The sequence below is a fragment of the Micromys minutus genome, assembly GCF_963924665.1.
Source record: "Micromys minutus genome assembly, chromosome: 13".
Lineage (NCBI taxonomy): Eukaryota > Metazoa > Chordata > Mammalia > Rodentia > Muridae > Micromys > Micromys minutus.
In genome coordinates this window covers 48601437-48628970 of record NC_137982.1, presented here as the reverse complement: position 1 = coordinate 48628970, position 27534 = coordinate 48601437, and the positions used below count along the sequence as shown (strand labels likewise).

General features: G+C 41.8%; 1 protein-coding gene across 4 annotated transcripts in view; it reads left to right on the top strand.

The window, feature by feature from the left end:
• The window catches only part of TTN (titin), a 266446-nt gene that overhangs the window by 174669 nt on the left and 64243 nt on the right, over positions 1-27534 (top strand). For all 4 annotated transcript variants that reach the window (XM_080927461.1, XM_080927460.1, XM_080927459.1 and 1 more), the window contains 53 exons: positions 62-331; positions 420-722; positions 817-1119; positions 1370-1557; positions 1797-1911; positions 2022-2306; positions 2402-2553; positions 3483-3630; positions 3771-3948; positions 5083-5204; positions 5295-5582; positions 5686-5982; positions 6094-6280; positions 6685-6800; positions 6891-7190; positions 7351-7650; positions 7741-7846; positions 7957-8153; positions 8237-8542; positions 8642-8920; positions 9497-9796; positions 9909-10211; positions 10319-10681; positions 10983-11285; positions 11404-11703; positions 11802-12098; positions 12199-12483; positions 12614-12907; positions 14197-14496; positions 14585-14893; positions 14979-15169; positions 15530-15959; positions 16450-16758; positions 16872-17020; positions 17104-17136; positions 17231-17360; positions 17454-17753; positions 17851-18168; positions 19099-19395; positions 19516-19815; positions 19908-20222; positions 20307-20455; positions 21349-21499; positions 21590-21871; positions 23593-23895; positions 24426-24728; positions 24827-25108; positions 25209-25508; positions 25599-25901; positions 25992-26300; positions 26420-26701; positions 26788-27087; positions 27171-27464. In XM_080927461.1, the coding sequence (XP_080783587.1) occupies positions 62-331; positions 420-722; positions 817-1119; positions 1370-1557; positions 1797-1911; positions 2022-2306; positions 2402-2553; positions 3483-3630; positions 3771-3948; positions 5083-5204; positions 5295-5582; positions 5686-5982; positions 6094-6280; positions 6685-6800; positions 6891-7190; positions 7351-7650; positions 7741-7846; positions 7957-8153; positions 8237-8542; positions 8642-8920; positions 9497-9796; positions 9909-10211; positions 10319-10681; positions 10983-11285; positions 11404-11703; positions 11802-12098; positions 12199-12483; positions 12614-12907; positions 14197-14496; positions 14585-14893; positions 14979-15169; positions 15530-15959; positions 16450-16758; positions 16872-17020; positions 17104-17136; positions 17231-17360; positions 17454-17753; positions 17851-18168; positions 19099-19395; positions 19516-19815; positions 19908-20222; positions 20307-20455; positions 21349-21499; positions 21590-21871; positions 23593-23895; positions 24426-24728; positions 24827-25108; positions 25209-25508; positions 25599-25901; positions 25992-26300; positions 26420-26701; positions 26788-27087; positions 27171-27464 (13524 nt within the window). The remainder of the gene's footprint in view (positions 1-61; positions 332-419; positions 723-816; positions 1120-1369; positions 1558-1796; positions 1912-2021; positions 2307-2401; positions 2554-3482; positions 3631-3770; positions 3949-5082; positions 5205-5294; positions 5583-5685; positions 5983-6093; positions 6281-6684; positions 6801-6890; positions 7191-7350; positions 7651-7740; positions 7847-7956; positions 8154-8236; positions 8543-8641; positions 8921-9496; positions 9797-9908; positions 10212-10318; positions 10682-10982; positions 11286-11403; positions 11704-11801; positions 12099-12198; positions 12484-12613; positions 12908-14196; positions 14497-14584; positions 14894-14978; positions 15170-15529; positions 15960-16449; positions 16759-16871; positions 17021-17103; positions 17137-17230; positions 17361-17453; positions 17754-17850; positions 18169-19098; positions 19396-19515; positions 19816-19907; positions 20223-20306; positions 20456-21348; positions 21500-21589; positions 21872-23592; positions 23896-24425; positions 24729-24826; positions 25109-25208; positions 25509-25598; positions 25902-25991; positions 26301-26419; positions 26702-26787; positions 27088-27170; positions 27465-27534) is intronic.

Here is a 27534-nt window from a genome sequence, read left to right as displayed (position 1 = left end):
TATGCCATATATGACTATAGTATATAACTCAAACATGTTTTTGTGTTTTCTGTCTCACTAGCTGCACCTAAAATCAAGACAGCTGATCAAGATCTTGTGGTTGATGCTGGCCAGCCTCTCACAATGGTGGTACCCTATGATGCCTACCCCAAAGCAGACGCCGAATGGTTTAAGGAAAATGAACCTCTGTCTACAAAAACTGTTGATACTACAGCTGAGCAGACTTCTTTCAGAATCTTGGAAGCCAAGAAGGAAGACAAGGGGAGGTATAAAATTGTGCTTCAGAACAAGCATGGAAAAGCAGAAGGCTTCATCAATTTACAAGTTATTGGTAAGCCACCAAGTCACTCAAACCTGATTGGCTCAACACAGCTTAAAGCCATAACGCCACTAAAAATTCTGTGATGTGCAAATTGCAGATGTTCCTGGGCCAGTTCGTAATTTAGAAGTGACGGAAACCTTTGATGGTGAAGTAAGCCTGGCTTGGGAAGAACCATTAACAGATGGTGGGAGCAAAATCATAGGTTATGTTGTTGAAAGGCGTGACATCAAGAGAAAGACCTGGGTTCTGGTCACTGACCGAGCGGACAGCTGTGAGTTCACTGTCACTGGACTACAGAAAGGGGGCGTGGAGTACCTGTTCCGTGTGAGCGCAAGGAACAGAGTTGGCACTGGAGAACCTGTAGAAACCGACAGTCCTGTGGAAGCAAGGAGTAAATATGGTAAGAGTTTAAGTGAACTGCCAGCAAGCTTAGCTTTGTGTTTATCCAGAACAAAACCAAAATTCACATGTATTTCTTCTGTGGTGACATTTAGATGTTCCAGGCCCTCCTTTGAACGTAACCATCACTGATGTGAATAGATTTGGTGTCTCACTGACGTGGGAGCCACCAGAGTACGATGGAGGTGCTGAAATCACAAACTATGTGATTGAACTGAGAGACAAGACTTCTATCAGATGGGATACTGCCATGACCATAAGAGCTGAAGACCTGTCAGCGACTGTCACTGATGTGGTTGAAGGACAGGAGTATAGTTTCCGTGTCAGAGCCCAGAACCGGATCGGAGTTGGGAAACCAAGCGCAGCCACACCTTTTGTCAAAGTTGCCGATCCAATAGGTAAGATCATTTAACAACAATAAAGGAAATAAGGGTGAGATACAACCCAAGAGTTAAATCTATTGATTCAAGTAATTCTAATCTAATAAAAGGTAGAGTATAAGAAGAAAAATTAGAACAAGATTGTAAAGGTCAAGACTGTTCCCACACAGTTCATAAACTTCTCTTGTTGAGGTCCTTATGATCACTCTATGTCTTAAGAAATTACAGTTCGATACAGATACAATTATATTGCTTCTTGCCATTCTAGAGAGACCAAGTCCTCCTGTGAACCTAAGTGCCTCAGAACAAACACAGTCATCGGTTCAGCTCTCGTGGGAGCCTCCTTTGAAAGATGGAGGCAGCCCCATACTGGGCTATATCATTGAAAGATGTGAGGAAGGAAAAGATAATTGGATTCGCTGCAATATGAAACCTGTTCCTGAACTGACTTACAAGGTAAAAAGTTTGCATCTAAAAAATGTGATATATATATATATATATATATATATATATATATGGAGATAGATAAAAATAGATATGTGTGTGTCGTATTATATATGTAATATTACATATATATATATATATATATATATATATATATATATATATATATATATATATATATATATATATATACTCGTGGGTTAAAATTCTAAATGGATATGCTGTTGACAAATACTAATCTGTAATTCTAGGTCACTGGATTGCAAAAAGGGAACAAATACCTGTATAGAGTATCTGCAGAAAATGCAGCTGGTGTTTCAGATCCATCTGAGATCCTTGGTCCTCTCACTGCTGATGATGCCTTTGGTAAGTAGAAATTTTTCTTTTTAGTTTAGGGAATAGCACAGGCATTCTTTGGTATACCAGGGACATAAATATGGCACTAGAAATCCATTGATTTCTTTTCTTTTTGGTAGTTGAACCAACAATGGACTTAAGTGCATTTAAAGATGGTCTAGAAGTCATCGTCCCCAATCCCATCAAGATCTTGGTCCCGAGCACAGGCTATCCAAGACCAAAAGCAACGTGGGCTTTCGGAGATCAAGTACTTGAAGAGGGGGATCGTGTGAAAATGAAGACCATATCAGCCTATGCTGAACTTATCATTTCTCCAAGTGAACGAACAGACAAGGGCATTTACACGCTCACGTTAGAGAATCCTGTGAAGTCAATTTCTGGAGAAATTGATGTCAATGTAATTGGTAAGGAACTGAATTCTTGCTAACGTGATTTGACTGAATTAACCCATTCTGGCTCAAATCATACTGACTTCCACTGCCTTCCTTTTTTAAATTAGCTCCTCCAAGTGCACCCAAAGAACTGAAATTTAGTGATGTAACTAAGGATTCTGTACATTTGACTTGGGAACCACCAGATGATGATGGAGGAAGCCCACTGACCGGATATGTTGTTGAAAAAAGAGATATGAGCCGGAAAACATGGAGTAAGGTGAGTGTTGTATATTAACACAGCATCTTTAGAATCCCAGGAGGAGGCTGGGAGGCCATCCAGATAGGCCTCGTCTCACAGAAAAATATCAAAACCATTTTAACATTGACGCTAATGCTTCCTTGGATAATTTAACCTGCATTTGGCACATTCGCTCCCTTTTGTTCTCTGCTTGGTTTATTGAACACATAAAAGGAAGCTTACCTACAAGCTTGGTATCTGAGGAGTACCCCACATGCATATGTTAAGCTATAAACATTTCAAAGGACATATTCCTTGTCCCTGTGGTCATGGTTTTTCTCTCTGCACTGGATTTTCCTTAGTTGATTGGTCTGCCACTGTTTTCTTCATTTATGCTCATTATAAAGTACAGCTACTATCCATCTATACATTCTAAAGTTATAGAAATAGAGCTTAGATGCTTCTATATGCTAGACAGCAACTATACTACTGATCTCACCCCCAGCCCATTATTAATCTTATTTAAAATTAAATTTCTAACAAATACCATCTTTTTAGGGCATGCAAACTATGAATCTAATTCTCATTGTATTGAGAATATTATTATAACACACGTTGATGTTTTTCCCTAATATAAAAGTAATGTGAAAATAGCACTAATTTTTCATTCAAAACAACTTTAAATTAAGCAGGTTGTAGTGGCATGTGCTTGTAGGGGCTGAGGCAGGATTATGAATTTAGAGCCAACCTGGGCTGTACATAGATGTTGACTCTAGGCCAGCCTGGGCTACATAGAAAAGCTCAGTCTTAAAAAAAAAAAAAAAAAACAAAAATCAAACAACAACAACAACAACAACAAAAAAAAAAAAACCAAATATCTTGCGTCTCTACTCATGTTAAATAAATAATATTTTTGACTTGAGAAAGTACTCGAAGAAGATAATCAGTGAATTGTTTCTTTGTCCCAGGTTATGGACTTTGTTACTGATCTGGAATTCACAGTTCCAGATCTTGTTCAAGGAAAGGAATATTTGTTCAAAGTCTGTGCTCGAAACAAGTGTGGCCCTGGAGAACCTGCATATACTGATGAGCCTGTAAATATGTCCACTCCTGCAAGTAAGGGAATGACTCATGGGTTTGTGCCTTGCCTGACTTTAGACCCAGAGTTGAAGTTTGGGGAAAGGGTACAGGTTGGTAACATGGAGGTAACTTGCAGCAGCCTGTCTAAGATTAGCTCCTTCTTTTAAATATTACAGCGGTACCTGACCCACCAGAGAATGTTAAATGGAGAGACAGAACTGCCAACAGCATCTTCCTAACATGGGATCCTCCTAAAAATGATGGTGGCTCACGCATCAAAGGATACATAGTTGAAAAATGTCCACGCGGCTCTGATAAATGGGTGGCCTGTGGAGAACCTGTTCCCGATACAAAGTAGGTGTTTGTTCTTTTATTTCTTAATTAACATTTTAATTTTTTAAAAATTAGATAATTCTGATTCCTACCCAGTAGAATGGGTTTTTCCCTGGGCAATGTTAAATGTTAATTTTCTTCACCAACTATTCTGCTTGTATAGCGGTCTGCTTTTATAAAATCCAGCTGAGCAATAGCCTTGTTCAAGGTTGTTATTAGTTATGATACAAAAACAGCCAAGCATAGCGTGATCCTGAACACCTGACTGGGGAAACCTAGGAATGAAGAAATAGAAGACGCAATAGGTTGGCACAGAAAAGCTGTGGTCCAGGGGGGTCTGCTGTCTGTAAGAAAGTCACCTCTTCATTCATTTACATCTCAAAAGATGTCCTACTTCCTGGTTACCCTCCACAACCCTACCCCTGTCCCACAACCTCCCTCTACTTCCTCCTCTTTCCCTCTGTGAGGATGCTCCCCCACTCACCCTCTCCTGCATCTCCCTGCACTGTGGCATCAAACTTCCACAGGACTAAGGGACTCCTGTCAGACTGATGTCAGACCATCCCTCTGCTACATATGTATCTGAAGCCATGGGTCCTTCCCTGTATACTTGGCTGGTGGTCTTCTCCTTGGGAGCACTGGGTGGTCCAGCCAAAGGCACCTTCTATGTGGCCAGCAAACACAGCAGGTTTATTGTGTACAGCAAAAATAGGAGGGGTTAGATGTCTCTGTTGGAGGACTTAACAGGAAAGATGGAAACACCCAGGAGGAAGAAGCCTTTGTATGTATCAGTCTTACCTGAAAGTCAATTGTCTGTCAACTCTGGCATTTGGGCCAGAGGAAGCCTTGGCCGTTTTCATGACTTTGAGGATAAGGCTATGTTCCTTTCAACAACACAATTCATCAGGACTTCATCTATTCCTGACATCCTGACATCTATTCCTGATATCCCGACACTTATTCCTGACATCCTGACATTTGGTGCTTCCTCCACGCCCCACAGTCCAGATATTTCATTGAAAAGAGTCCCATGTCAGTGGTATGAATTTTAGAAAAATAACTCTCCTATGTATGATATATATTACACACATGTATAACTATAAGCACAGTAGATTATCTACGTGGCAATAAAGCCCCTGTGTATTTTTCCTACAGAATGGAAGTCACAGGTCTGGAAGAAGGCAAATGGTATGCCTACCGTGTGAAAGCCTTGAACAGACAAGGTGCTAGCAAGCCAAGCAAACCCACTGAAGAAATCCAGGCGGTGGACACACAGGGTATTTATCGCTACTTCTTACTTGTCCGTCAGGACACTCACCTTGTCCGTTTGAACTTGCTAACAGCTTAAATGATCTTTCCCAATACAGAGGCTCCTGAGATCTTCCTTGACGTGAAGCTCCTGGCTGGTCTCACTGTGAAAGCTGGGACAAAGATCGAACTTCCTGCCACCGTGACTGGAAAACCAGAGCCTAAAATAACCTGGACAAAGGCTGACACCCTTCTGAAGCCAGACCAAAGGATCACCATTGAAAACGTTCCTAAGAAATCCACAGTGACAATCACAGACAGTAAGAGAAGTGACACAGGCACCTATATCATCGAAGCTGTGAATGTCTGTGGCCGGGCCACTGCTGTGGTGGAAGTGAATGTCTTAGGTAAGGGGGGGGCTATTGTTTTTATAAGGACCCCACTAATGGGGCTACCTTCTGGAACAAAACACAGATAAAAACATGTTTCCCCATGTCATACCGCCCACAGACAAACCCGGACCACCAGCTGCTTTTGACATCACAGATGTCACCAATGAGTCATGTCTTCTGACCTGGAACCCACCGAGAGACGATGGTGGGTCTAAGATCACAAACTATGTGGTAGAGAGAAAAGCAACCGACAGTGACGTGTGGCATAAGCTCTCATCAACTGTTAAGGACACAAACTTCAAAGCGACCAAACTAACGCCCAACAAAGAGTACATCTTCAGGGTTGCTGCAGAAAACATGTATGGTGTTGGTGAGCCAGTTCAGGCTGCTCCAATAATAGCCAAGTACCAGTTTGGTAAGACGCTCAATCTGCTGACTAAACAAACATAAGGGAGTCTATGTTGACCTTGCATTTAGGTGTTAGGCACAGAACTTCTGACTTTTTACATCATTATCCTGTCTATAGATCCACCTGGGCCTCCAACTCGCCTAGAACCTTCCGACATCACTAAAGATGCGGTGACACTCACATGGTGTGAGCCAGATGATGACGGTGGCAGCCCCATCACTGGATACTGGGTTGAAAGATTAGATCCTGACACTGATAAATGGGTTCGCTGCAACAAGATGCCAGTGAAGGACACAACTTACAGGTAAGTCCCCCCACGTCTCCTTCATGTATTAAAACAGCAACATACTTAGTTGTTTGCATCCTAATATTCCTTTTTATCATGTGTGATTATGCATGAAGAAATTTTAATCACTTTTATTTTATTGCCAGTTGTCACATAATTTTTAGATGACGAGTCCCATCCAATGGCACATATCTATTATGTATAAAATATTTCCTAGTAACTGACAATTGAAGATATAATTAAAGTGATATATTTTGTCTAACATAAAGAATGTGACCACTAAGAACTGTTTCGAATTTATGTTAACGTATTCTCAGTAAAATTTACAAATGTATTCTCACTGTTTAAATAAATTCGTCTTTTCTATGTAGTGTATATAGGTTACTACTTCTTACCACGATGTTACCTTGTCCGTGTTCCAGGGTAAAAGGTCTCACCAATAAGAAAAAGTACAGATTCCGTGTGCTTGCTGAAAATTTGGCAGGACCAGGAAAACCAAGTAGATCGACTGAACCAATCCTAATAAAGGACCCCATAGGTATATTATTTATATGATTTTTAGTGGCTGCTTTGAGGCATATATTAACTCCCTTCGGACAAAACAAATAATGATGTCATTGGCTTGCAGATCCTCCATGGCCCCCTGGAAAACCAACTGTAAAGGACATAGGCAAAACCTCACTAGTATTGAACTGGACCAAGCCAGAACACGATGGAGGGGCAAAGGTTGAGTCTTACGTCATTGAGATGCTAAAGACCGGAACCGATGACTGGGTCAGAGTGGCAGAGGGAGTTCCAACCACTGAGCATTTGCTCACGGGGCTAATGGAAGGCCAGGAATACTCCTTCCGAGTGAGAGCTGTAAACAAGGCCGGAGAGAGTGAGCCCAGCGAACCCAGCGACCCTGTGCTTTGCCGGGAGAAACTATGTAAGTCCCTCTTACATTCCATCTAAAAACTACAGTCTAAGGGGAAAACGTGAACCTCGCTACTATTATTTCCACAAGAAAAATGCCTAAACCTCGCTACTTTCTTATTTCCATGAGAAAAACATTTGGCGAACACTAAAATTGGATTTTTTTTTTCCAGATCCTCCATCACCACCTCGCTGGCTGGAAGTGATTAATATCACAAAAAATACAGCTGACCTAAAATGGACGGTTCCTGAGAAGGACGGAGGGTCACCCATCACCAACTACATTGTGGAAAAGAGAGACGTGAGGAGGAAAGGCTGGCAAACAGTGGACACCACAGTCAAGGACACCAAGTGCACAGTAACCCCGCTGACAGAGGGCTCTCTGTATGTGTTCCGAGTGGCTGCAGAAAATGCCATAGGACAAAGTGACTACACAGAAATCGGCGATTCCGTCCTGGCCAAAGATACCTTCAGTATGCACTACAACTCAGTCTTTGCAACAGCATTCACAGTATGTTAACTTTTCCCCAGCTTTCTCTAATCATTGAGTATTTTGCCTTTAGCTACCCCTGGACCGCCCTATGCCCTGACAGTGGTTGATGTGACAAAGCGACATGTTGACCTAAAGTGGGAGCCACCGAAGAACGATGGCGGAAGGCCAATACAGAGGTAGAACTCCAGGATATTTTATTTTAAAAAGCAAATCAGTCAAATATGGCCAGACATTATCAGCTTCTTTTTTTCTCGGTGCTAAACGGAATGCTTTGTTCTTGCCACAGATACATCATTGAGAAGAAAGAAAAATTAGGTACCCGTTGGGTGAAAGCTGGGAAGACCTCAGGCCCCGACTGTAACTTCAGAGTAACTGATGTCATCGAAGGAACAGAAGTCCAGTTTCAAGTTCGGGCAGAAAATGAAGCAGGAGTTGGTCACCCAAGTGAGCCCACAGAAATACTGTCGATCGAAGATCCAACAAGTAAGTCATACTGATGATTCAAAGGAAATTATCGAAGAAGCTGATGATAAGGCTATGGTATAAATGCCTTGCTGTTTTCCCAGGTCCTCCCTCACCTCCGCTTGATCTGCACGTGACCGATGCCGGAAGAAAGCACATTGCCATTGCTTGGAAACCCCCAGAGAAAAATGGGGGAAGTCCGATCATAGGCTACCATGTTGAAATGTGTCCAGTAGGCACCGAGAAATGGATGCGAGTAAATTCTCGCCCGGTAAAAGATTTGAAGTTCAAAGTTGAAGAGGGTGTTGTTCCAGACAAAGAGTATGTTCTGAGAGTGCGAGCCGTCAATGCTGTTGGTGTGAGTGAGCCATCTGAAATCTCGGAAAACGTGGTTGCCAAAGACCCTGACTGTAAGAATTCAGTGTCTTTAAACAGTTACTCAGATGCACTTTCTTTCTGGTCGTTGCTTTTTGACATAATCCCCTCCCCCATCTCTTGGTATTTTATAGGTAAACCAACCATCGATCTAGAGACTCATGACATTATTGTTATCGAAGGTGAAAAATTAAGCATCCCTGTGCCCTTCAGGGCTGTGCCAGTGCCAACTGTAACCTGGCATAAAGATGGCAAAGAAGTGAAAGCCAGTGACAGATTGACAATGAAGAATGACCATATCTCTGCACACCTTGAGGTTCCCAAGAGTGTCCATGCAGATGCCGGAGTTTACACCATCACCCTGGAGAATAAGCTTGGCTCAGCAACCGCTTCAATCAATGTCAAAGTCATAGGTAACAATTCCACGATGAGACACCAGACATTGCTAACTTGGGGATGGCCTATACAAATAAATGGCTTCAGGAAATGGTATTTGTAAACTGAACGCTCCCTCAGGTTGCTTATTTCCATTTGAAAAGTAATCTTGAAGAGATTAAATTGATAATTAAATCTGATTAGGTGAATTTACTTGTTTTAATTATTTGCATATAAAACACTAATTTAGGTAAAATATCTAGCATACCCAAAGAACGCTTCAGTGATCAATATTTCTTTCTAAATTATATGAATTCAGTTTTCCACAGTCTGCTCCTTCAAGAATAATAATCTTTTTTTCTGTCCTTTACTACCATTCCTGGTAGTATCTGAAAATTAATGGGTCAATTTTGATTAACACAAAGACTCGAAGGCTGATAATCTTCTGATTAATAGATGAGGGAGAAGGACACTAAATACATTTTGTTCAGAGGGATGGTAGCACAGAAAAGATTACCCTGGTCAAAATGTATATAGCCAAGTTAAATAATGTTCACTATTTAAGTGATAAATTTCAAGCATATGATAGTAATTATCAACTTTACGTGTAACAGGTCTACCTGGTCCCTGCAAAGATATTAAAGCAAGTGACATAACCAGCAGTTCTTGTAAGTTAACATGGGAACCTCCAGAGTTTGATGGTGGAAGCCCAATTCTTCATTATGTCTTGGAACGGAGAGAAGCAGGGCGGAGGACATATATACCAGTCATGTCTGGTGAGAACAAACTGTCTTGGACCGTAAAAGATCTCATCCCAAATGGCGAATACTTCTTCCGAGTAAAGGCAGTCAACAAGATTGGTGGAGGCGAATACATTGAACTCAAGAATCCTGTCATTGCTCAAGATCCAAAGCGTAAGTTAGAATGACACTTGTGACAGCTGGAGAAGAATATGCAATGGCTATTGCATTTGCTTTAAGGAGACTGTTGCTCCAACAGTAATGGGCATTTTCCTTTGTTCCCCAGGACCTCCTGATCCACCTGTAGACGTTGAGGTTTATAATCCTACAGCTAAGGCCATGACCATCACGTGGAAACCACCCTTGTACGACGGAGGAAGCAAGATCATGGGTTACATCATAGAAAAGATTGCTAAGGGTGAGGAGAGATGGAAGAGATGCAATGAGCATCTGGTCCCTGTCCTGACCTACACAGCGAAAGGACTCGAGGAAGGGAAAGAGTACCAGTTCCGTGTGCGAGCCGAGAACGCTGCTGGCATCAGTGAACCTTCCCGGGCCACTCCCCCAACCAAAGCCGTCGATCCTATTGGTACGTTTTATCCAGTGGGAATGCTGCATTCGTTACCTTTGTAAAATTAAATCAGGATTTTATTTTTGTCAAGAATTAAAAACAATTGTGGCTTTTAATGATTGCAGACGCCCCCAAAGTCATCCTCAGAACTAGCCTGGAAGTAAGGCGGGGTGACGAAATAGCACTCGATGCAACCATATCTGGCTCACCTTACCCAACAATCACATGGATAAAAGATGAAAATGTCATTGTCCCAGAGGAGATTAAGAAGCGAGCAGCACCCCCGGTTAGGAGGAAGAAGGGCGAGGCTGAAGAAGAGGAGCCATTTTCCCTCCCTCTGACAGAGCGTTTGAGTATCAACAATAGCAAACAAGGAGAGTCTCAGCTGCGCATCCGCGACTCTGTGCGGCCTGACCACGGCCAGTACATGATCAAGGTTGAAAATGATCACGGGGTTGCAAAAGCTCCTTGTACAGTCAGTGTGTTGGGTAAGTCGTGAAAACTGCACCTTCCAATGGAGAGAGAGAATCTGTGTACGAGTTTTAGCAAGGCATAGAGCAGGAGTGTGGAAACCCATCAAGAGCAACAGCATCAGCAAATAATTTATTTTACCACCTAAGCTGACACTATTGAGAAATAATCAACCGGCCTTGTTATTTGTTAGGCAATGTAAAGATAGAAAGATTTGGCAAAATCAGAAATTGTATCAAAGACCACACTAACATTTACATTTTCCATAGCTACCAGTTCTATACAAAATTGTAATCACTGTTTCCTTTGACATATTAGATACACCGGGACCACCAATCAACTTTGTATTTGAGGATATTAGAAAGGACTCTGTCCTCTGTAAATGGGAACCGCCCCTTGACGACGGTGGCAGTGAAATCATTAACTATACCTTGGAAAAGAAAGACAAGACCAAACCCAACTCAGAATGGATGGTTATCACTTCAACCCTCAGAAACTGCAGATATTCAGTAACAAAACTGATCGAAGGAAAAGAGTACTTGTTCCGTGTAAGAGCTGAAAATAGATTTGGACCTGGACCACCATGTGTTTCAAAGCCACTTTTAGCCAAAGATCCATTTGGTAAGGTTCTGTTAGCATCATAAATTGACCTTTTTCACCATGGTCTTTAATATACAACATTATCATGATTGTGTAAAGCTGTTGTCATATTATAGAATTCATTTTTTTTTTTAATCAGAACCACCTGATGCACCAGATAAACCCATTGTGGACGATGTCACCAGCAACAGTATGCTAGTAAAATGGAATGAACCAAAAGATAATGGTAGCCCCATCTTGGGTTACTGGCTTGAAAAGCGTGAGGTCAATAGCACACACTGGTCTCGTGTCAACAAAACCCTTCTCAGTTCCTTGAAAACCAAGGTAGATGGCTTATTAGAAGGACTCACGTACGTGTTCCGAGTCTGTGCTGAGAACGCAGCTGGGCCTGGGAAGTTCAGTCCACCTTCGGATCCTAAAACAGCTCGAGATCCAATCTGTAAGTAACTCCCTTAGGAAGACAGTATGCAAGGGTCGTCTCCTCCCCATTTGGAAAGCACTAGTGAATCTGACCTGTGAATTCTGCATCCACCCTAGCTCCACCTGGACCACCTATCCCGAGAGTGGCTGACACCAGCTCCACAACCATTGAACTGGAGTGGGAACCCCCTGCTTTCAATGGTGGCGGGGAAATCATGGGCTACTTTGTCGATAAGCAGCTGGTTGGCACAAATGAGTGGTCACGCTGCACAGAGAAGATGATCAAAGTCCGCCAGTTCACTGTCAAAGAGATCCGAGAGGGTGCCGACTACAAACTTCGAGTGAGCGCTGTCAACGCAGCAGGCGAAGGACCTCCTGGAGAAACAGAACCCGTGACTGTGGCTGAACCACAAGGTACTTCAAGTTTTCTAGGGGGCAAAAAATGGATGTTTCCCAGTGGGACTATATTTTTTTCTTCTTGGCGCTAACATATACAGTTGCTCTCCTTCAACAGAGCCTCCAACTGTGGAACTAGATGTTTCTGTCAAGGGCGGAATACAAATCATGGCAGGGAAGACTCTCAGAATCCCAGCGGTGGTGACTGGCCGTCCTGTGCCCACAAAAGTATGGACCATTGAAGATGGGGAACTCGACAAAGAGCGTGTGATAATAGAAAATGTCGGAACCAAATCTGAACTAATTATCAAGGACGCATTGAGAAAAGACCATGGCAGATACGTGATCACGGCAACCAACAGCTGTGGTTCCAAATTTGCTGCAGTCCGTGTTGAAGTGTTCGGTAAGGAATATTTTGTGGATTTTACAGGATTTTTTTTCCTTATATAATATGATCTGGCTATATTGGTTTTTCTTTGTTGTTTGTTTGTTTGTTTGTTTTTGATTTTTTTGTTTTCTGTTTTATTTTCCAGATGTCCCTGGTCCAGTACTTGACCTCAAACCAGTTGTAACTAATAGAAAGATGTGTCTGCTTAATTGGTCCGATCCAGCAGATGACGGCGGAAGTGAGATCACAGGGTTTATAATTGAAAGAAAAGAGGCCAAGATGCATACTTGGAGACAGCCCATCGAGACTGAGAGATCCAAGTGTGACATCACAGGCCTTATAGAGGGACAAGAGTACAAGTTCCGTGTCATTGCCAAGAACAAGTTTGGCTGTGGGCCTCCTGTTGAAATAGGACCAATTCTTGCAGTTGATCCACTAGGTAGGAAATATTCTATTTATGGATATGCTGAGTATTTGCTGAGCCTTTTGGCTCCAAACACACAACAGACTCAAGATCATGGACTAGCTAGAGGGCAATAAAGAAAGTCATATCTACTAGCAATTTTAAAGATACTGTATTTGCTAAATTTCCATGTATTTTTGCTTTATATATATGCATTTTGCAGAGTTTTCTGTGCCAAAATTTTGGATCTACCAAATGTTGTTGTTAATAACCTAAAAATGATTTAGAATCATTTAATCTTTCCAATGCTCTACAATAGGGAAAATTAAACATAACAATCTGGTAGTTATGTAGAATTTTATTTGATGATTTTCTAATATAAACATATATGTATTTATACATATCTAATAAAAATATATATCCATACATACATATATTATATATCATATATACATTTATGGCTGTAAATTGCTATAGGATAAATTGTTTAGTTTTACTACACTTCTAAGAAGTCTCCCAACCAGAAGGAACCACCAAAGACTAGAAAAAAATCCTGTAAAATCCACAGTCCACTAATTTCAGGTTATGACAGAGGCCTCAGAATAGGGCTGGGATTCTCTGGCTTCTATCTGCAGTAGCAATCAGATAGGATGAGGCAGGTTATTTACACTAGTTAGAACCATTTTATTATCATTATCATCATCATCATTAGTAGTAGTAGTATTATGTATGAGTACATTGTTGCTATCTTCACATCCGCCAGAAGAGGGCATCAGATCCCATTGAAAATGGTTGTGAGCCACCATGTGGTTGCTGGGAATTGAACTTTAGAAGAGCAGTCAATGCTCTTAACCACTGAGCCATCTCTCTAGTTCCTAGAACTATTTCTTAGGGACACAAAGCCTTTATGGTATTTCATAAATGACCTTTCCAGTGAGGCAAGTCAACATCTGACTCACTGTTCCGTAATCACATCTACTGTCTGGTCACAAAGGAAGAAACCACTTTGCACTCTTCTGACACTGTAAGCAGAACTTCCCGTACCTACTTCCCCAGCTTTGTAGGCCTAGAAGTTCTGTTCCATAGAGAAGCAAGATAAAATGCTAAGTGCAAAACACCCACTTTCCTGATTTATTTTTAGTTTATGAGGTTGATGAGGTATTTACCAGGGATAAAATACCGTTAGTGAGACCGGCTAACATCTTTGTGACTGGGGTGTTTGAAAATACCAATTAATCTATTTTTCACAGAAATAGAAGCAAACTGCTATTTTCTATGCAAATACTTGTTTCATGCTCACTGTTTTTGATCTTTCCTGCTTTAAGGCCCTCCAACATCTCCTGAAAGGCTCACATACACAGAAAGGACCAAATCCACGATCACACTTGACTGGAAAGAGCCCCGCAGTGATGGTGGCAGTCCCATTCAAGGATATATCATTGAAAAACGCCGTCATGACAAACCTGACTTTGAAAGAGTTAACAAGCGACTCTGCCCAACCACATCGTTTCTGGTTGACAATCTTGATGAACACCAAATGTATGAGTTCCGTGTCAAAGCTGTCAACAGCGTTGGTGAAAGCGAACCATCTCTGCCTCTTAATGTAGTCATACAAGATGATGAAGGTATAGATCCCATATTTAATACCATTAATGTACTTTATGGTGATTTGAGGAAACATCTTTAAGACGTTTTTTCTTCTTCTTCTTGCAGTCCCTCCAACTATTAAGTTGCGCCTCGCTGTTCGAGGAGACACTATCAAAGTTAAGGCAGGGGAGCCAGTTAACATCCCTGCAGATGTGACAGGGCTCCCCATGCCTAAGATTGAGTGGTCCAAGAATGAAAAGGTGATTGAAAAACCCACTGATGCACTGAATATAACCAAAGAAGAGGTATCCCGAAGTGAGGCAAAGACTGAGCTTAGCATCCCCAAAGCAGTCCGAGAGGACAAGGGCACTTACACGATCACGGCTTCCAATCGGCTCGGCTCCGTGTTCCGCAACGTCCACGTGGAGGTGTATGGTAAGAGACTCGCCTCCTGCACGGGAAAGAAAGCCACTTTCTGTTTAAGAACGACATCTCAGTCCCATCTGCTGTTCCTTCCCAGATCGTCCGTCTCCACCCAGAAACCTCGCCGTTACGGACATCAAAGCTGAGTCTTGCTATCTGACATGGGATGCCCCCCTGGACAACGGAGGCAGTGAAATCACCCATTACATCATTGACAAACGGGATGCCAGCAGGAAAAAGTCTGAATGGGAAGAAGTCACTAACACTGCTGTTGAGAGAAGATACGGGGTAAATGCTTCCAAGCTTATGCACACTGTGGAATACCATTTTTAATGTAACTTTAGAATTATTAAACTCAAAGTCCCACACAAGCAGCAGCTATATGTTAGTTTGGCATTTATCACTGTGAACATAAGGTCACTTATCAAACACAACCTACCGCTGTCTCTTACTTGAACTCCACCAGAATCTCCAAATATTGATGCCTTGTTTTTAAAGGGTTTTTCTTTTCCTCTGTCTTTCCCATGATTTAAGTTTATGTGTTTGTTTCCTACGGTGATCCAGCACCAAATAATTTGAGTTTTAAAACAAGTAAAACATCCGCCCAAGAATAACTCTTCTGATTTCGTTACTCACCTACATTTCTAGATCTGGAAGCTCATCCCCAATGGTCAGTATGAGTTCCGGGTGAGAGCGGTAAATAAATACGGAACCAGTGATGAATGTAAGTCAGACAAAGTCGTCATCCAAGATCCCTACCGCCTCCCTGGACCTCCTGGAAAGCCAAAAGTCCTAGAACGCACCAAAGGATCTATGCTCGTGAGCTGGACCCCTCCTTTGGACAACGGAGGGTCTCCAATTACTGGCTACTGGCTAGAGAAGAGAGAGGAAGGCGGTTCCTACTGGTCACGTGTCAGCCGAGCACCAATAACCAAAGTTGGACTGAAAGGTGTTGAATTCAACGTTCCACGTTTGATTGAAGGTGTGAAATATCAATTTAGAGCCATGGCAATAAATGCTGCAGGGATTGGCCCTCCCAGTGAACCATCAGACCCAGCTGTGGCAGGAGACCCCATATGTGAGTATGCTTTGTTTCTAGGACCCATTTCTAACGGTTAAAGCTACTAAGCAGGCTACTCATAAGCCTCTCATACTTTTATTAGAACAATTCATAGTGAAATATGTACACACATACACACCTACGTAAAATTGTTTTTAAATTCTTAGATGAACACTAGTGGGGATTTGTTTTTTTTTTAAATACACTGTTGAATCTCTTTAGTAGGATTTCAGAAGTGAAATAGCTCTTCATCAATGCCATGCTCACAGACTACAGACCTAGCCAGAGATGTCGAATAATCCTCTCCCTAGGGATTCATTTGCTTTCTACTTCTGTATTAAATAGTAAAAGAAAATACACTCCCTTGTTTGTGGTACATTTTCAGCACTTCAATTTTAATATTACAATAGACTACAATGAATGCCTTATAGAGTGATCTTATGATATACATAAAAATAGCATCCCATTGCTTCAAAAATATGATGTTTGTTTATTGGTTCCTTCTTAGACCCCCCTGGGCCACCTTCTTGCCCAGAAGTTAAGGATAAAACAAAATCAAGCATCTCACTAGCATGGAAACCTCCAGCTAAAGACGGTGGCAGCCCAATCAAAGGCTACATTGTAGAAATGCAAGAAGAAGGTACTACAGACTGGAAGAGGGTCAATGAACCTGACAAACTTCTCACTGCCTGTGAATGTGTGGTGCCTAATCTGAAAGAACTCAGGAAGTACAGGTTCAGAGTGAAAGCTGTCAACGAAGCTGGAGAGTCTGAGCCAAGCGACACAACCGGAGAGATCCCTGCCACTGACATCCAAGGTACCGATTCAGCTTACGTGGTCATGATACTGTGAAACCAGTGTGCTGGGGACGTATCAGTTGCCTCTCTGAAACGTTAGCTAAGTGTTCTCCTGTTTCCTGGGATATTCCAGAAGTTCCAGAGGTCTTCATTGACATCGGTGCACAAGACTGCCTGGTCTGCAAAGCTGGTTCACAGATCAGAATCCCCGCTGTGATCAAGGGACGGCCAACCCCAAAATCCTCTTGGGAATTTGACGGAAAGGCAAAGAAGGCAATGAAGGTAACAATTCTGTGATTTTCCTATGTCTCCCATTGAATAACCTGAAATAGTATTTAAAACATAATTGTCTTCTTTCCTAATAGGATGGAATCCATGATATACCTGAAGATGCACAGGTAACTTGACAATAGGGTTTTAAATTAGGGGTATGATTGGCCTTAGCGATGCTATGATCTCATTCGATGTACTGCTACAATTTTTTCTGTGTAGCTGGAGAGTGCCGAGAACTCATCGGTTCTCATCATCCCGGAGTGTACTCGAGCTCACACCGGCAAATACAGCATCACGGCCAAGAATAAAGCAGGACAGAAAACGGCCAACTGCAGAGTTAAAGTCATGGGTAAGAAGGGCATTCACAGCTATGACACAACTGAAGCGCGTTGCTTTCACCTCCTAAGGAGTGATGTTTACACTGTGTGTTTGCAACCAACAGACGCACCAGGTCCTCCCAAAGACTTGAAGGTCAGTGACATCACAAGGGGTAGCTGCCGCCTCTCATGGAAGATGCCAGATGATGATGGAGGAGACAGGATCAAAGGCTATGTCATTGAGAAGAAAACTATTGATGGGAAAGCCTGGACCAAAGTCAATGCAAACTGTGGAAGCACCACATTTGTGGTCCCAGATCTCATCTCTGAGCAGCAATACTTCTTCCGTGTGCGAGCAGAAAACCGTTTTGGGATTGGGCCACCTGCAGAAACCATCCAGAGGACCACAGCCAGAGACCCAATATGTAAGCTTTAAAATGCAAGTTTAAGACACAGTCTTAAGAATGAGCCATGTTTCTAACAGCGGTGTTTAACAATTCCTATAACCATTTTTTTTTCCAGATCCTCCTGATCCTCCTATTAAACTCAAGATCGGCCTTATAACAAAGAACACAGTGCATCTGTCGTGGAAACCTCCAAAGAATGATGGGGGCTCTCCTGTTACCCATTATATTGTTGAGTGTCTGGCATGGGACCCTACTGGGAAAAAGAAAGAAGCGTGGAGACAGTGCAATAAGCGTGATGTGGAAGAATTGGAGTTTACCGTTGAAGACCTCATAGAGGGCGGGGAATACGAATTCAGGGTCAAGGCTGTCAATGAGGCCGGGGTCAGCAAGCCTTCAGCCACTGTTGGTCCTGTGATTGTCAAAGACCAGACATGTACGTATTTAACAGAGAATTTCCTCCTTTCGTCTTGCCTTCTAATGTCTAATAAGAGAGACAGTGCTCCGATCCAAGGGCCCCGTGCACTACATGTAGGCCTGGACACATTATTCAATTACTTACTACCCCACTATGGACAGCATTAGCAAATGCCTCCCGTACTGATTTTACTACAAACATAAAAACCATCCAATTTCCTTCTGATTTCCTACAAGGCAAGCTCTATCCTCTGTCAGAAATGAAAGGAATTAAGCAGAAGCAAGTAATCTGCTTAGCACCTACTAAGACCACTGTATTAGTCTCCAAACTAGACTTTCCCTCTATTGAGAACACCTGTTTTAGTTTTGGACGATAAAATACATATACAAACAAGTCTCTCCAAATTATCATTACCATCTCTACGACTGTGCTTTTTTTATTTGGTCTTGTGAGCCTGCCAATCTCTTTTTATACACTTACAATGAATTTGTAGAAAACAGAAAATCGTTTGGCTTCTGCCGGCAATTCTATTTCTTATTTTAAAACATTCACGTCAGAACCTCTAAATGAACATTAAGATGACCTTGTAGCTCTAGAAATTACTAAAGAGAAACACGACTGAGGTGCCAGGCAGAGGCTGCTATGACATTTGCTCCTCACTGCCCTTCGTCAGAATGTCTGTGTGCATATTAATTAATGCATGGTAAAGGGGAGACGACAGAAGAAAGGTGTCTGTGTCCAGATCCAATAAAGGACAGCCACACTGCACTAGCCCCCAGACCAGCACTGCCGTGCTGAAGAGACCCAGGCTTCCTGTCAGTTTGGGCAATGAAGTGTAACTACAGTCCACCCCAAACAGACCTTTTCACCACCGTGAACTCCACTGACTGCCCTTTAGTGCATTTTGGTTCCTCACGTTAACATTTGTTCTTCTTGTCCGTGATCTAGGCCCGCCCTCCATCGAGCTAAAAGAATTCATGGAGGTCGAAGAAGGAACTGACGTCAACATCGTGGCCAAAATCAAAGGTGTGCCGTTCCCAACTCTCACCTGGTTTAAAGCATCTCCGAAGAAGCCTGACAGCAAAGAGCCTGTTGTCTACGACACCCATGTCAACAAACAGGTGGTAGACGACACGTGCACTTTAGTTATTCCTCAGTCTCGCCGGAGTGACACTGGCTTATATTCCATCACTGCCGTAAACAACCTGGGGACAGCATCGAAGGAGATGAGACTCAATGTCCTCGGTAATGATTGCACTGCTTCGTTAAAACATGGTTTTGTTAATCATAAAATTTGGCTTTAGAAAAACAGTCAACTAACACGATATTCTTCTTTTCTTAAAAAATAAAATAAAATCTCTGTAGGTCGCCCTGGCCCTCCTGTGGGACCCATAAAGTTTGAATCCATTTCAGCAGATCAGATGACATTATCTTGGCTCCCACCTAAAGATGACGGTGGGTCTAAGATTACAAACTATGTCATTGAGAAAAGAGAAGCTAACAGAAAGACATGGGTGCGTGTCTCCAGCGAACCTAAAGAATGCATGTACACAATTCCCAAACTGCTAGAAGGTCACGAATACGTCTTCCGAATCATGGCCCAGAATAAGTATGGCATTGGAGAGCCACTTGATAGTGAACCCGAAACAGCACGGAACCTCTTCTGTGAGTAGGATAGCATTTTCTCATATGACGTCATCCTTTTGTCTGTTTTCGTTTTTAATAACGTCATGCCAACTGATGCGTTTTCCTCACAGCTGTCCCTGGAGCACCAGATAAACCAACAGTGAGCAGTGTCACACGCAACTCCATGACTGTCAACTGGGAAGAGCCGGAATACGACGGAGGCTCCCCTGTGACAGGGTACTGGTTAGAAATGAAAGACACCACTTCAAAGAGATGGAAGAGAGTTAACAGAGATCCTATCAAAGCCATGACTCTGGGTGTTTCCTACAAAGTGACTGGTCTCATTGAAGGTTCAGACTATCAGTTCCGGGTGTATGCTATCAATGCTGCTGGTGTGGGTCCAGCAAGTCTTCCCTCGGATCCAGTGACCGCTAGGGATCCAGTTGGTAAGACTTTAAACCATTCCTTAAACAAAGTTTCTGAAAGTACCATAGAAATAAAAAATACTGATGTATACTGGTTCTTTCCAGCTCCTCCTGGCCCTCCATTCCCCAAAGTGACAGACTGGACAAAATCATCTGTGGACTTAGAATGGTCTCCTCCATTAAAAGATGGTGGATCCAAGATAACTGGCTACATTGTTGAATATAAGGAAGAAGGAAAAGAAGAATGGGAAAAGGTAGCTGAAATATTCAATAAAAAGACATGCTGGGGATGTGTTTTAAGTAATTCCCACATCCATTTGTTCCTGCCTACGTTTTAAATTAAAAATCAGAAAAGGAACATGATGTCAAACAAGTCAGGTCAGGAGCAGAAGTGCAAAGAAGGTCCTCTATCGGGTACCAAAGTACTTGGAACATGTTCCAGTATCCAGTAGCATACTGTGAAGGCCATGGTTCATGAGAATTTATATGTTTTATTTTTTAAGAGTAATTTATTTATTATATATGAATGCCCTGTAGCTGTCTTCAGACACACCAGAAGAGGGTGCCAGATCTCATTACAGATGGTTGTGAGCCACCATGCGGTTGCTGGGATTTGAACCTCTGGAACAGCAGTCGGTTCTTTTAATCACTGAGCCATCTCTCTAGCCCAATATGTTTTATTAAATTAAAAAAAAAGAAAGGGTTCAAAATCTCCCAACAGGTAGAAATGGTAACTAGTTAAGGAGATGGAAATGCTTATTACCAGCCTCTTTATATATATCAAGTTATTATACAGTGAGTAAAGGTCATGATGGATTTATTAAAACTAAAAATTGAACAATCAAAAGTTGTCATGTTATTCACATATCTCTTGGTTATGAATCCTGGAAAGATGGAAAAAATGAATGGTACATTTTTTTCTTATCATTTGCCACTAATTTTTAAACACAATTTGCTGGCCAGTCATCCTCTTATATTTATTATTATATTATTATATAATATCTGGTCCCTAATGCCTCCGGAGAAGAGGCAGTAGGTATGTCATACTTGAGAGAATGATTAAGCAGCAAGAGTACATATTAGATACAGTGTCCATGTTTATATTAGAAATGCCCTAATTATAAAATGTTTGTCTCTTTCCCCCCAGGGTAAAGATAAAGAAGTAAGAGGGACAAAACTGGTTGTGACCGGGTTAAAAGAAGGAGCATTCTACAAATTCCGCGTGAGAGCAGTCAACGTGGCTGGCGTTGGGGAACCTGGAGAAGTCACAGACATTATTGAAATGAAGGACAGAATTGGTAATTACCAATACTTCTGCCAGCTTATTGATATTTTTGCTATATATTAAAATATGGAAGTCACGTTTGCCATTTTCAACTGTTTCCCAGTGTCACCTGACCTTCAGCTTGACGCCAGTGTCAGAGACAGAATCGTGGTCCACGCCGGAGGGGTGATCCGGATCATCGCCTATGTGTCTGGGAAGCCGCCTCCCACTGTCACCTGGAGCATGGATGAAAGAGCCTTGCCTCAAGAGGCTGCCATTGAGACCACAGCAATTAGCTCCTCCATGGTCATCAAGAACTGTCAGAGAAGCCATCAAGGTGTCTACTCTCTTCTTGCCAAAAACGAAGGCGGAGAAAGAAAGAAGACAATTATTGTTGATGTATTAGGTAAATACTTTCAATTTGTCTAGGCAACATTTTATGTTATTTTCTGTTGCCTTTCTTTTTTCAAGGTAGGATTCTCACCATGCAGCTTTGGCTAGAACTCGCTGTGTGGACCAGGCTGCCCTCAAACTCGAGATCTGGCTATGTCTGCATCCTGAGTGTCAGGATTAAAGGCATGAACCACTACAAATGCGATTTCTTAATTTTAATTTTATTTTTAATTTAATTTAATTTTAAGTCTACCTTCAACAGTGCTAGGCTGTAATAAGACTGTGTTACAAATGTTTTGGAAAATAAGAAACATCATTCAGTGTCCATTTTACACTTCTTTGGCCAGTCCTTCCTCTGTCTTTTTTACTCTGTATTATTCCACATTGCTGCGTTCCTACTACACATAAAGGTTTATTTTAATATCTTTTTAGTACGCACTGTATTTTGCCTGCATATATGTATGGGTGCCATTCTGTGAAGCATTCAAGGAGGAGAGAAGAGTGTATCAGATCCTCTGAAACTGCCATTCTCCTATATGAAGTTTTGTATGCTACATTCTTTTGACAAGGCATACCACCTTAAGGCCCTCCTATATGATTTCATGGTCATTATAAGAGCACCTTTCCTGGAAGTATTCATAAATGTCTAAAGCTTTACCAGCAGTAACCATTTTCATATCACAAAATAATAAGTAAGGATAGACTTTTAAGAATGTAGAAACTTCTAGGGAGTCTGTATTCCAGGAGAACCAGCGTGTGTGATTATCAGCAGTGTATTGTTCACCATCCAGGGTAAAGCTCAGCTCTACCAGCTTCCTGTGTATGTCTTGTCTGCTTTATTCTGTTTGCTCAGAAAGTGACACTGTCCCCGTTAGTACTCATTACTCAGCAGAGCCACCCTCCAAACAGCTATTATTCCAATAGAATAATAGGATAAAAGGTGGTCAAAAGTGTTTCATGCATCAGTCACTCTACAGGCTTTTAGGTATCAAGTTCCTAAGCTCTCTTAGTCATCAACAACTGTTACTGCAATTGGATATTTGGTTTGTTTAAAATCCCAACCTTTAAGAAATCAAGGCCTTCTGAATCCGTCAACTAACTAGTCACGCAGAAAACCACTTCTCCCTGTTTTCCCTTTAGAAAGGGCAAAGGAAATCAAACCACTGTCTACCCCAACCTGGTAGCACCTCCCTCGTGTCTCACAAGTTTTGATTCTCTAAAAGGGATTTTATTCTCTCTACTTTTTATTAAAAATAGTAGCACAAACCTACTTCATTTTAAAATATGATTGTGCTCTAATTCCAACTATTTGAGAAGCTGAGGAAAGAGAACTGTGAGATCAAGGCCAGACTAGGTGAGAGCCTGAGCTAAGACAGACAGACAGACAGACAGACAGGCAGACAGGCAGGCAGGCAGGCAGACAGACAGACAGATAGGCAGGCAGACAGATGATAGATAGATAGATAGATAGATAGATAGATAGATAGATAGATAGATAGATAGATAGATAAGATAAGATAAGATATATAGATTAGACAGACAAAGCAGTTAGAGAGACATAGATAATATAAATTATGGAAATACAGATACAGTTAAATATGTTAGGAAAAACTTCTTTAACAAACACGAAAATCTTTCTTTGGTATCACATTTTGTCTTCACTTTAAAAACATGGTAACACTCTAATTGAACACTGGAGACAAATGGCTTAACATGTTTTCCTCTTGCCCCCAGATGTCCCAGGACCTGTTGGAGTACCATTCCTCTCTGACAATCTCACCAATGACTCCTGCAAACTGACATGGTTCTCCCCAGAAGATGACGGTGGCTCTCCAATCACCAATTATGTCATTCAGAAGCGGGAAGCTGACCGAAAAGCATGGACCCCTGTGACATACACAGTCACTCGACAAAATGCAACGGTACAGGGCCTTATTCAAGGAAAGTCCTACTTTTTCCGAATTGCGGCTGAGAATAGTATTGGCATGGGCCCGTTTGTTGAGACGCCAAATGCCCTTGTCATCAGAGACCCAATAAGTAAGTAAAACTGAGAACAAATATAATTAACACATTATTCATTTAGAACAACACTGTGGTGTGCACATGAATACGTGCTTGAGTAAATGTGTGCACATATGTGTGTGTATGCCATGAGTGTTACTCATATGTCAAACACTAAGACAACTGTTAAATATCTGATGTCATTGTATTTCTGTCTGTGATAAAGATTAAAAAAAAAAATGGCAGCCAAGCGTATGAGTCATTAGATTCCTTCCCTGCATGGATCCCTGGCACTGCTGTTTCCCATTCAGTGCTATACATAAAAACTGGATCATTTTTCTAACTTGCAAACTGCTGACTCTAAAGATCTTTTGTTATTTAATCCAAATGAGGCTCCATTTCCTCATCTACCAGGTCCCTTGGAATCTGTTCTCACTCTAATAGTAATGTGGTGTGAACCATTCTGAGATTCATTGAAGCCATTGGTTTCATTTTTGAAGATAATTCTCAGGAAAGGCTACTTCTGCCCATCTTCTACATTCTTACAGTGACTCTCTCATTTACAGCTGTGCCAGAGAGACCTGAAGACCTGGAAGTCAAAGAAGTCACTAAAAATACTGTGTCTTTGACTTGGAATCCTCCCAAATATGATGGCGGGTCAGAAATTATTAACTATGTCCTAGAAAGCCGCCTCATTGGTACCGAAAAGTTCCACAAAGTTACAAATGACAATCTGCTTAGCAGAAAGTACACTGTTAAAGGCTTAAAAGAAGGTGACACGTATGAATACCGCGTCAGTGCCGTCAATATTGTTGGACAAGGCAAGCCATCATTTTGCACCAAGCCAATCACTTGCAAGGATGAGCTAGGTATGTGTCCGCCATAGTTTATACTTTGAAAAGTTCACTATCTATACCCTTATCACAGGACAGCAAAAATGACTCCCGTCTGTAATTCTATATTTTAGCTCCCCCTACACTTGACCTCGACTTCAGAGATAAGCTTACAGTCCGAGTTGGTGAATCTTTTGCCCTCACTGGCCGGTACTCGGGTAAACCAAAGCCTAAGGTTGACTGGTTCAAAGATGAAGCTGATGTACTGGAAGATGATCGTACTCACATAAAGACCACTCCCACAACACTTGCTCTTGAGAAAACAAAGTCCAAACGTTCAGATTCTGGGAAATACTGTGTCGTTGTGGAGAACAGTACAGGCTCCAGGAAAGGGTTCTGTCAAGTCAACGTTGTTGGTAAGCACTATATATCAAGAATAAGAAACTCCTTGTCCTGTTAGAAGCAGAAGTGATGATAGCATTTTGTGCTATGATTTTTCTTTCTTTTTTCCTGTAGATCGTCCTGGGCCACCAGTAGGACCTGTCACTTTTGATGAGGTGACCAAAGAATACATGGTTATTTCTTGGAAGCCACCTCTAGATGATGGAGGAAGTGAAATTACCAATTATATTATTGAGAAGAAGGAGCTGGGTAAAGACATCTGGATGCCTGTGACGTCTGCCAGTGCCAAGACAACATGCAAGGTCCCTAAACTGCTTGAAGGAAAAGATTACATCTTCCGGATTCATGCTGAAAATCTCTATGGAATAAGTGACCCTCTGGTGTCTGACTCAATGAAAGCCAAAGACCGTTTCCGTATGTAATGTGGCGGGGGATGACCCAATGCTTGACTCGGGTAATAGGAAATTTTAAACTTTTAACACGTTTGGATAACTTCTTTTACAGGAGTTCCTGATGCACCTGAGCAGCCAGTTGTCACAGAGGTCACCAAAGACTCTGCCTTAGTAACCTGGAACAAGCCAAATGATGGAGGAAAGCCCATCACAAACTACATCCTGGAAAAGAGGGAAACTATGTCTAAACGATGGGTTAGAGTTACCAAGGAGCCTATCCATCCATACACAAAGTTTAGAGTTCCTGATCTTCTAGAAGGATGCCAGTATGAATTCCGTGTTTCTGCAGAAAATGAAATTGGAATTGGAGATCCAAGTCCACCATCCAAACCAGTCTTTGCCAGAGACCCAATTGGTACAGTATTAAACCATTCATTCAGTTTTCATGTTAACTTCTCTTCTGCTGTATTTTAACTTCCTTAATTTTTTTCCTTTTATGATGTAGCTAAACCAAGTCCACCTATTAACCCTGAGGCAATAGATACAACATGTAATTCAGTCGATTTAACTTGGCAGCCACCACGTCATGATGGTGGGAGCAAGATCCTGGGATATATTGTGGAGTACCAGAAAGTTGGAGATGAGGAGTGGAGACGAGCCAATCACACTCCTGAATCATGCCCTGAAACTAAATATAAAGTCACTGGTCTCAGGGATGGTCAGACCTATAAGTTCCGAGTGCTAGCAGTCAATGAGGCTGGTGAATCAGACCCAGCCCACGTTCCTGAACCAGTTCTAGTAAAGGACCGACTTGGTAAGTGAAATGCTGTGACCTGCAATTGTGAAAAAGTAGGTGTCCGCTGTATGTGCAGTGTTGTTAGTATAGCATGCTTCAAGGAATCTAATCTGAAGGCATTTTCTTCTTCATTTCAGAACCTCCTGAGCTGATCCTTGATGCTAACATGGCAAGGGAACAACACATTAAAGTTGGTGACACCCTAAGACTTAGTGCCATCATCAAAGGAGTGCCATTCCCAAAAGTAACCTGGAAAAAAGAAGACAGGGAGGCTCCAACTAAAGCACAGATCGATGTAACTCCAGTTGGAAGCAAGCTTGAAATCCGTAATGCTGCCCACGAAGATGGAGGAATGTATTCCCTGACTGTGGAGAATCCAGCAGGTTCAAAGACAGTCTCAGTAAAAGTATTGGTCTTAGGTATGCATTTTAATAATCATGTTCTTAAAACACCTCAAATACATATTTCTTTTCTTGTCACTTATCTATTATTTAATACTTTTCAGATAAACCTGGGCCACCTAGAGATCTGGAAGTCAGTGAAATTAGGAAAGATTCTTGTTATCTTACTTGGAAAGAGCCACTGGATGATGGTGGTTCTGTTATAACCAATTATGTGGTTGAGAGGAAAGATGTTGCCACTGCCCAGTGGTCCCCTCTTTCAACCACATCAAAGAAGAAGAGCCACATGGCTAAACATCTGAATGAAGGCAATCAGTACCTCTTCCGAGTAGCTGCTGAGAATCAGTATGGACGAGGTCCTTTTGTTGAAACACCTAAGCCCATCAAGGCTCTGGATCCTCTCCGTGAGTTATTCTCTCTAAATATAGAATTATTATTTGACTAGATTTGGGATTGTTGCTCATTCACCGTACCTTTTCTTTCAAAGATCCCCCAGGGCCACCCAAAGACCTACACCATGTAGATGTCGATAAGACTGAAGTCTCTCTTGTATGGAATAAGCCAGATCGTGACGGTGGTTCTCCAATAACGGGATACTTAGTGGAATATCAAGAAGAAGATGCCAAGGACTGGATCAAGTTCAAGACTGTGAAAAACTTAGAGTGTGTTGTTACAGGCTTACAACAAGGAAAGACCTATAGATTCCGTGTAAAAGCTGAAAATATTATAGGTCTTGGTCTCCCTGATACAACTATCCCAATAGAATGTCAAGAGAAACTAGGTGATTTTTGGATTGGCACTTTTATATCTTCTTTAAATTATTCATACTGTGAGAATTCAAATCTAATGGC